The sequence below is a fragment of the Tupaia chinensis genome, unplaced genomic scaffold (assembly GCF_000334495.1).
Source record: "Tupaia chinensis unplaced genomic scaffold, TupChi_1.0 Scaffold143591_1, whole genome shotgun sequence".
NCBI classification, from domain to species: Eukaryota; Metazoa; Chordata; class Mammalia; order Scandentia; family Tupaiidae; genus Tupaia; species Tupaia belangeri.
This window is the reverse complement of record NW_006203437.1, coordinates 636,908-647,123: the sequence shown is the minus strand read 5'-3', so window position 1 is coordinate 647,123 and position 10,216 is coordinate 636,908. Positions and strand designations below refer to the sequence as shown.

The window sequence follows — 10,216 nt, the reverse complement described above, 5'->3', positions numbered from 1 at the left end:
GAGAATTTATTAAAGTCGAAGAATGAAGGAAGAGTGGGGCTAGCCCCACGGCCTGGTGGTCAAGTGAGCCGGGACTCGAACTGCGCAGGCTCTGGGTTGCACGGGCAGCACCCTCCAGCCCACTGCGAGGCTCGTGTGCAATGAGAGCTGCGTCCGGCTGCTTTCGCGCTGAGACGATCCGCTTTGTCAGTGCAGCGTCCCCCTGCCCATGCGGACTTCATCCCCTTTCCATGCACTCCTGGGGACTCTCTGTTGGGGCCTTTGCTCCTCCTTCCCTGCAGGAGGGAGACCTCCCCTCTACTCCCAGTGGCAGTCCCTGCAGGGCGAGGGCTGATGGCTCTGAAGCATCTTCAGGCACCAGGCTGGGCGGGGAGGGAAGACGCAAAGCCGGGCAGGCCCTGTACCACCATCCAGCACAGCACACCGGACCCGTCCTGAGAAGTCCTGAGACTGAGTGTCACGTGCCCCCTGATTTATCCCTCAGCCAGGACTCCGGCCCAAGGCCTTCTCCCCCATCCCGTGCTCTTTCCGTGACCCGCCCCCTTCGGCCTCCGTCAATGTGGCCTTAAGTCCTGACAAGAATTTCAAGGGAACATCCTCAGAAACGAGGCAACAGGGGACAGTGCGTGGGCCACCTCTCACAGAGGGCCTTCCATCTAGAGCCCTGGGTAACTGGAGGTGGCTTCGCCTCCTGCGGCCGTGTGCACCGTCTGTCTGCAGACTGTCCGGGTTGTTACAGGAGGAGCCGTGGCTACCTGCAGCTGGCAGTGAGGCCAGAGAGGCTGCAGACACCAACAGAGGGTTGTCTGGCCCCAGAACGCCCCATGTTGTGGGACTGAGAAGGCCTGGGGCTGCCGTGCAGTGTCTCTGGAACTGGCCTCTCACTAGGAATTTGCTACCGTGGGTGCCGCCCTGTGGCCCCTCTGCAGACACAGCGCATTCTCGCTGCTGAAATAACCCTGGCGTTGCAACCAGCAAAGCAGATGTCGCAACACTCACCGCAGACAGGATGGCCACAGGGGCCAGAATGCTCGGTCCTGTCATTTGCCCCATGAGTAAAACACAGGAAGACCGACTCTCCCCAGCAGCTAGACATTATTTCAAATTCTCTTTAAAAAGATCTGAATCTGGCACGCGTAATCATACCATATTCTCAAAAAGTTAGAGACTCTCTGGATCACAGTTTATTAAAAATAAATAAATAGAAACACCATAGGGTTAAAAAAATACTGACCTCGATTTTTAATGTCCCGAGGGCCTGAAACGAGGCTACACAGCACAGGATCTGGCTCAACAGACAGCTTGCTCTCCTAAGCAGGAGTTGAGCCAGTAAACCGGGCGCTTTACAAACCAGGGAACGGCTCGGTCCTGGAGCTGGAGAAGCCACTGGCACCTCTTGCACACTCACAGCTGTCCAGCCCCTCTCAGTGACCGGCCCCACCTCAAGCCCAGTGGCCTTGAAACCAAGCAGAGCCCACAGTGCTGCAGCCTGTGGCTAACGCCTCCGATGAGGGGGTTCTTCCTTTCTTAACGCTTTGTCTCGAAAGCCTTAGAAATCCGGACACTAAGAAAAGCAGATTACTTTTTTTTTTTTTTGGAGAGATTTTCGCTATAGGGCGCGTGCGCTCCCCAGACAGACAGAGAGAGACATAGAGACAGAAAGCGAGAAATCACCCCCCAGGGGGGATGGTCACGCCGCAATCCCTTCTCCATTCTCCTCTCGGGATCTTGGGCACACACGCACACGCGCCCGGCCTGAGTTCTAAGCCACCGGGTCCAGGACGCGAACCGCGGTTGACTACATGGGAGTCCAGTGACATAGCCATTACGCTAACTGCTGGTTCCCAGCAGATTACTTTTTTATAAAGAAGATGCATAGGGATTACTTAATGTGCATGTAATCGTGCATGTCTTTATGAACAAGCTGAGGACACTCTGGAGTCATGAGGGTAAACAGGTTTCTCTCTAGAATGAAAAAAAATATATTGAACTAATATGGCAACAAGCAGTCACTTGGAGAAAGGATTCCGAAGCCTTCACTCACTCCCCCTGTGCATTTTTAGGCTGATGGCAGCCTGCGTCTGGCCTTTCTTACAGCACAGCCATACCCCAGAGGAGCAGAGAGCGCAGGAGTGAGCGGGGATGCGGATTTTGACATAAGGCAGCTGCGTGTGAGGAGCAGGGACAGGAGGGAAGATGAGTAAGAGTGCTCCTCCAAGACACCAAAGGACAGGCGGGTGGGGGCGTCATTCTTTGCATAAATGTCAACCAAATAATTCCACTGAGAAAAGTCCATCCATGTGTTTAAAAAAACGTTTTGTAAAAACCAAGAGTTTTATGGTAATGCCCAGAAAGACCACTGCAGCAAATCAAAGAACTTCATTTTAGAGTGCACACTGACGTGGCTTGTCTCGTACTCCGAAACTGTCTAAATGGTGACTACCTGGGGTCCTGGTAGGGCAAATAGATAATTTTTAATTAGTTAAAGAATTAATAAAAATAACCTCAAAGGAGTGTGCGGCACAGGTAAGTGGATGTCAGCGAATCGGGGATGATACATGAATTAAAAATGGTGAAGTGCTCAGTAAAGCCAAAGGCCCCACAATTTCACTAGCGAATAAAGTACTTAAGACATTTTTCCAGAACCTAAGTTTTTGCCTTTGTATAAAAACAAGACTTTTAAAATATATTAGGTGAAGACCTTTTGAAAGTATGTAGTAGAGAAGGGCCAGCATTTGGCAGGGTGGTTAAGGGCGCTGGACTTCCGCATGGCTGACTGCAGTTCGAGTCCCAGACCTGGTGGCTTGCTTTCTCACTTTCCCTCTCTCTCTCTCCCACTCTGTCCCTCTCTGGTCAAATTAAAATAAATGAAAATAAATAATGTTCAATAAAATAATTCTTTAAAAGAAAGTATGTCGACGACGAACCAACCCAACTGTAAAATTAATAATTAATGTGGTTTATTTCCAAGCCAACCGTGTGACCTAGCCCGGAGAAGAGGCATACATGCCTTTTCTCGGGGTGATCATGTACAGAGGTTCCTTTTATTTGCTTTTGAGATTGACAGACAACATTTAATTAAAAGATTTCCCATTAGTCTGGCTCAAAAAGGAGGGACATGTAGAAGCGGGAGGGGGGTCTTGTAGGTTATAGGTGGGTTCCACAAATTCTTAGGTCAGTGATTGGAAAGGAAGATCTGTGTCTTGGGAATGTCTTAGTTAAAGAAAGGCTTAATCTACATCTCAAAGATACTATGCCAGGGACAGGAGGTCGGAAGAATCCTGTTAATAGAAAATAAATGGTCTGTTAATGTTTGTGGGCGTGACTTCCCCAGTCCCTTTTTGAAGAGATTTTGGAAAAATAGGAAAAGTAGTCAGACTTCTGTCCACAAGTACATGGTATAATTTCTCATCTTTTATAAATACACCACTGCAAAACAAACATTCTTGCCCCGGGAAACCACAGACCCAGGAGAGCAGGTTCCGAACGTGAGTGCCCGTGGTTCTGAGAGCGCCCTGGGTGACAGGCAGTGCTGTTCAGAAGGGCTGTGAGCTCAGGGACCTTGCCCCAGAAATCCTGAGCTCTGAAGGGTTAAATGCCGCTGGGACAGCATGGGACCTATTCGAACGTTCCTTGAAGGACACGCTTCCCTGCTTCCCTAAATGTCACCACTCAGGATCTGACTTACAGCCTGGCCACAGGTCAGCGGACTGTTCGTGTGCTAGTTGGCGTGTCCACCTGGCCAACAGCACCCAGTAGACTCCTGACCGAGGCTGGGGTGTGACCATCAACTTCATGGAACGGGCGGCTTGTCTACTGCACTCCCTGCAAGCTCCCTGGGAAGTGTGCCTTCACATTACGACTACGCATGAAAATGTCTGTGTGAGACCTTCAGGGGTCATAAACCTGGGTTTCTTGTTTTATCTCTGTCAATGGGAAAGCTCTGATAAAGTTCTAACTCAGTCCGTCCCAGCATTGAAGATTCCAGGCCACCGGCTGCTGTAAACCAAGGCAAGCCCCCCCCCACCCCGTTCCGCCTCACTCCCCTTCTGGAGAACCAGTGTTGGTGCCAGGTGCTGGTGTCTGTGTGGATCTCAGGGCTCATATAACCATGGAACTCCATGCTCTGACGTCTGTTACGTGAAACTGAAACATTGAAATCATGACCTCCAAGCAAGTAAGATCATCCGAGTCTGTGGTCAGAAGTTTATTAAAGCAAAAATTTCAGGAGCGTAGAACTCTGATTCCTACCTGAATGTAAAGTGAATATACCTCAAAGATTTATTCACAGAATTACCTAGTAGGGAACCGGCAAGATGGGGAAAACATCTAAAGAATATTTCTATTCATTTATTTTTAGAGAAATTTTTGCTGTAAGGTGTGTGTGCTCACTAGAAAAACAGAAAGCAAGAAATCACCCCCCAGGGGAGATGGCCACACTGCAATCCCTTCTCCTCCACCCTCTTCTCGGGATCTTGGGAACACATGCCCACATCCTAGCCACGAAGCTTAAGCCACCAGGTCTGGGGCTTGAACTGCAGTCGGCTACGTGGGAGTCCAGCAATGTAACCATCATGCCATCTGCTGGTCCCTAAAAAGTATTTTTAAAGCTAAACATTTGCAGTCAGCTTTATGGTAAGTCTGATGGGCTACATGTGGCACTGGTTAATGTCTAACAGTTACTCCCTGTAAGGTTACCTTTCTACCAGAAAAGAATTATACCTCCACGGGACAAAAAAGCCTACAAGTCCATCTCCGCCCTGCAGCACGGCTGGGGGCCTCGGGGCAGACACTCACACTGAGAGTACCCGTAACAGTCTTCTGACCATTCGCAGGTTTCAGATCATTGTCTGACCAGTCACATCAAATTATTTTTCACAAATGAAGGTTCTTGATTCGTAACTACTCTCTTCAACTTTTAGCTAAGCACCTTTCTCAGCTGAATCGGACCCATGTACAACTTCCATTTCATTTTCAGATGAGTGTTATAATTGTGCTTCCCTCGTTCCGTGCTGAGCTACACATTAGACTTGCATGAGGCATGTGTAAATGAGTCCACACCTGAGACTCTTACTTAATGATATATACTGCAATGTGCATCAAAGGCACTTGACGTTTATCCAACAGGACGAATAAGCCACTATAAAAGTTCAGCGATCATACATATTTTGAGGATAAGGTTAAGATACTTTATACTTTGCTAAGCTCCCTGTGCGTCTGATAAACTGAGTAACTACAAATGCTATAAAGAAAACTGTAAACATAATTGTAAGATGCACCCCAAGCAAAGAAAAATAAATCAAAAATCAAATCATTTCCTGTGCCATATGACGTATGCTAACTAGTCTGCCCATACTGACAACAAAACACCAAGGGAGAGCAGCCGATTACTGGCGACGTGTCAGCCACACGCAAACAGCCGGTGAGGGTCTCCTCTATGCAGTGTTTCCTTGGTGGGCAAAGGAGGCACTGCCCCTCCACACTTTGCTCTGGACGCTAAAAGGAAAACACCTATCACAAAACAAAAGGCACACGTCTTTCATTTTTAATGGTTTATTACAGATTTTTAAAATACATATTTATTTTCTTATCATCAGCTTAAAGAAAATAAGTCACACAAGAGCAGGCTTGCGCATGTCTGCCAAGGCAGATTATTATACTTTGAATTCATTACGAGTTATAAATAAACGCATATTATGCTTGTGCGGACCACGCCACGGCGTCCTCTGTGTGCGCCTGCAGTGTGCTGAGGGGTCTCACTGATTCAACAAGCAAGGGCTGAAGAATATCACTGAGCATTAAAAGCCCGGCCTCTGGATACTCAGAATAACCCATCACGAGCTATTCACTGGCCACTGTCAAAAAAGCAAAGGTGACTGAGGTCTGCTGGGCTCCGGGACCGCTCCTGGAACGCGGCACACTTGGGAACAGCTGGTGTCAGATCGACCAAGGGAGACACTGTGCGGCAGGGCCGGGCTGCCCGCCACCAGCAGCCAGAGACGTGGTATGGAAGTCACTCCTCAGCAGCCTGGACAACCTCGCTCCCACTGCAACGGGGGCCATGATGGGAAGTCTATAAAGAGCTCCCTGAAATGCAAACATGCCCCTTGACAACATAAGGGAAGGCTGCTTGCCAGAGTCACCTCCAGGTGGTGGCGCATCCAGGGGGAATGCAGGTCTAGACATTACTAAGGCACTGCTTCATGGAGAGGATGATTTACGAGGGAGAAAACAAGGAACTTAGAAAGCCCAGAAATAGCAGGTGAGCATACACTGGGGAGGGCTAAGGCGGGCTGAGCAAGGGGACCAGACGGAGGCCCACCCAAGGGGTGGGTGGTCCAAGGACTGGCTTTCCCAGAGAAGCCCAAGAAACAAGGTACATGAAGAAAGGTGAGAACAAGAGCCTGGAAGGTCAAAATTAGGTGGTCCAATGGCCTTCTCCTTGGAATTGGGGATCCACTGGCTTCCACTCCTTGTGATTGGGCGAGCCCATGGCCCTTGCTCCTGGTGACTGAGCAAGTCAATGGCCCTTGCTCCTGGTGACTGAGCAAGTCAATGGCCCTCACTCCTGGTGATTGGGCAAGTCAATGGCCCTCACTCCTTGTTATTGGGCAAGTCAATGGCCCTCATTCCTGGTGATTGGGCAAGTTAATGGCCCTCACTCCTGGTGATTGGGTAAGTCAATGGATCACTCTTTTCATTGGGCAAGTCAATGACCCTTACTCCTTGTGACTAAGCAAGCCAATGGATCACTCCTTGTGATTGGGCAAGTCAGTGGCCCTCACTCCTTGTGATTGGGAGAGCCAGTGGCCCTCACTGCGTGGTCCATGTTCTCTTCTACTTAACATTATTGCTTTGACGTTTTGATCAACACGTGTGCACTAAGTAGAGCCTGTAGGCACTTTAAAGCCCACCTCATTGTAGTGTCCTGCATCGCTCTGATTCACACTGACCCGGAGCTGCCCTGAGCAGAACGTGGAAAGTGGGTGTGTTTTAGCGCTGACAGACAGACTGGGGCAAGACAGTAGAATGTATTGTAAACATTCTCACATTGTTTTTATAGCTTTCAGAGATGACAAAGTCCGTCAATTATGTTCAAAGTCAGGGGCCGTGTTGGGACAGGTCGGGAACCCTACCGGTAACACTGGGGCAGACCAGTCACACAGCACAAGCCGCCATGGTCAGAGAGTTGGCATGTGTGGTTCACACTGTTCTGTCAGACGGGGTGGGCCCACAAAGCTAGCTGAAACAATGCTTGCAGCCCTTCCTAATGAGATGCTGAGGCCCGCACACAGGTGTTAGGGAGCACAGCTATTTTCTGAGCAGCTGCTTTGCAAACCTCTCGAAGCCTCACATGGGGCTCAGGCCCATCACTCTGCTTGGTCAAGCCATTTTTTATGTATTCATCTGCACTGTCTCATCCCCGAAAGCCTTGAGGTCGATGCACCTGATACAGAAACAAACAAAAATGCACGGATCTCTCTCGCCCTCTGGCCAGAGAGCCTTCACTACTCGTTCATGGGCAGGACTTGGGCCCCGTGCGCGGCGATGTAGGTGGTGAGGATCCTAGCTCGCTGCTCAATGACATCAATGAGCTTCTCAATCCCTTGTCTGCCTCCTTGGCCTTCCCAGTAAACCTTATCAAGAAACAGAGACTGAAGGAGCTTCTGCCGTAAGTGCTGGCTCTTCAAAACAGAAACCGCAGACTCGGGAAACCTGAAAGGATAAAATGATGCTTCACTCTTAGTGGTTTGGACCTGTTATCCCTTACCAGGTGCTCTGCTCTGCCTTGATCAGCCAGAAATCACACTATCAAATGGTATCTTGAGAACCCGAACATTCGGCCCAACTGGCCCTCCTAATAACAATACTGAAGAACGCTTTTCAGACGGGCTGAACGTGCTGCACCGTTCAGGACTTGACCTGCCGACCCCTCCCCAGGCCACTGCATGCAGACCAAGAGGTACACGGGGTTGGGGAGAATTCTACTAGAGTGGCAAGGGCACTCTTTAGCCTTCAACTCCATTCGCCACGGGAACCCTTCATTCTGTCAGCTAGCATAGTCCCTCATCTGCGTGAAAGTAGAGCCTTACGCAAGAAAATATGAGAAGGAAATGAGGAAATTTCAGTCAAGCATCTTCCTGAGCAAAGTGTGAGATCATCCGAACTGCACGAGGTGGGGAGTCGTCCGAGATGCTCAGATAAGACCTGCCTTTCATTCGGCTCAGCCTTTGGCCTTCTGAAGATTTGGGGCGTCTACTCAACAGCAGTCTCAACAGCAGTCTTCGACTGTTTTCAACTAAAGTCAGTGAAGTGTTAGGGCAGGGCATCCACAGGGAGCATCTCTCTAGGAAAGCTAAGGCCTTTAGCAGGGTCCCCGATGAGTGGTGTTTCCTCTCTTCACTTAGAAAGCATGAAAATGAGGGGTCTAAGACACACATTGTCCGAGGAAGCTGGCAAGTGCAAAATGATGAATCCTATTTTGCTATGCCCGTAATTTGGCCTTTTCCAGATTTTATTAAAATGCTGGTGAAAGCACAATAAAAATATGGGTTAAACAGTAACCTTTTCAAATGGACTCGAGTTGTACCTTAAAACCTGCAGCGAGAACAAGGAGGGAGAGTGCTCAGTATGAAGACCTTGGCGTAGTACAGTTCTCATTTTTGGCCCCAGCCAAAACGAAGTCAGACTTCAGTTCTTAGACTGTGGACTTTCTGAAGGGCCCTTGAATGTTTGAAGACGACACTTTGGAAGAAGCCTCAGGTCTTCTCAACACCTTTCCCCAGTCCTGATGAGAGCAGTGGGGACCGGCCCTCCCAAGGCTCCTGGATGGAGTCAGTGCTTAGACACTTCTGCTGCGGAGACCGACGGCCCACGATGGGCCACGCCTGATGAAACTGCGTATGCGAGGGGTTAAATAAGGCGTGTAGGTGCTCCGGGTCTCCTGGAGGCCTGTGCCATGGAACTAGTGGCCGTATAGCCGGCCTCCCGAGCGGCCCGCAGCCCACAGCCCACTGAACCGCGTGCTGGGACTGCACGGCCGACTGCAGGCTGGGACCCCTGGGTCCGCGTAAGCACATGCTGGGTGCACACGTGCCCGAGACCCTGGGGCTGGAAGCCTGGGGGGGGCACCGTTGGTGGTGCAATGGGGCCTATGGGGAGTCACTCTCTCCTGCAGCGTGAGCACGTGCCGGGCATGCGCAGTGCCCTCGTCACAAATGAAAATAAACTATTTAAAAAGACAACAGAAGAAGTTAGTGATCTAGTGTCTATAGTGTTAATTAAGTAGGATTTTTGCTGTAAAAACATGAACTATCCATGATTTATACATTCTCTGGCCCTGCAACTCATTTAGCCACGGGACTGTGTGATAGAGAACTGTTAAAACAGTGCATCTCGGGCCAGCAGCTGGCACAGCAGTTACATCACTAACTCCTACATGGCGGCTCCAGTTCGGGTTCCAGACCCAGTGGCTTAAAAACCATGCTGGGTGCGTGTGCATGCATGTCCCAGATCCCGGGAGGAGGATGGAGAAGGGACTGTGGCATGGCCATCCCCCGCCATCCGCCTGGGGGAGCTCTCACTTTCCTTCTCACTGTCTCTGCCTCCCTCTCTCAGGGAAGCACAGGTACTCTAAGGCAAAAACCTCCACGAAAGGCGGAGGGATTCTCTTGTGTCTCTCTTCACATAAAGAGAGAGAAATAGCCCTGCCTGTGCCTCACACTGATTAAGAGAATACTCACGCATACATCTGAGATCAGCAGTCTTTTCTTCTTTTCACTGTGAAAATTCTATATTCAAAGGAGGCTCAACTTTAACCCACCCCTCCTCATAGCGCATTTCAAGCTAAAGCTTCCTGGAAAGAACAGGAGCATTCGCACGCCTGTGCACTGCCAAGTGGATGGACCGGGCTCTCCGAGCACACTAACGCCAAGTGGGGCCCAGGGATTCAGACGATCCCACCACAGCCACCCAGGGACATCTTAGGACGGAGATTCAGACGATCCCACCACAGCCACCCAGGGACATCTTAGGACGCGGAGATTCAGAAGATCCCACCATACCCACCCAGGGACGTCTTAGGGACGCAGAGATTCAGATGATCCCACCACAGCCACCCAGGGACGTCTTAGGACGCGGAGATTCAGACGATCCCACCACAGCCACCCAGGGACGTCTTAGGACGGAGATTCAGACGATCCCACCACAGCCACCC

The 10,216-nt window shown here is 50.1% G+C and overlaps 1 protein-coding gene across 1 annotated transcript in view; it reads right to left on the bottom strand.

The window, feature by feature from the left end:
- Positions 1 to 5,556: 5,556 nt before the first annotated feature.
- GASK1B (golgi associated kinase 1B) overlaps positions 5,557 to 10,216 on the bottom strand; it is a gene marked incomplete at its 5' end in the record, with an annotated part of 32,008 nt that continues 27,348 nt past the window's right edge. The window contains one exon of the mRNA XM_006164183.2: positions 5,557 to 7,716. Coding sequence (XP_006164245.2) covers positions 7,509 to 7,716 — 208 coding nt within the window. The remainder of the gene's footprint in view (positions 7,717 to 10,216) is intronic.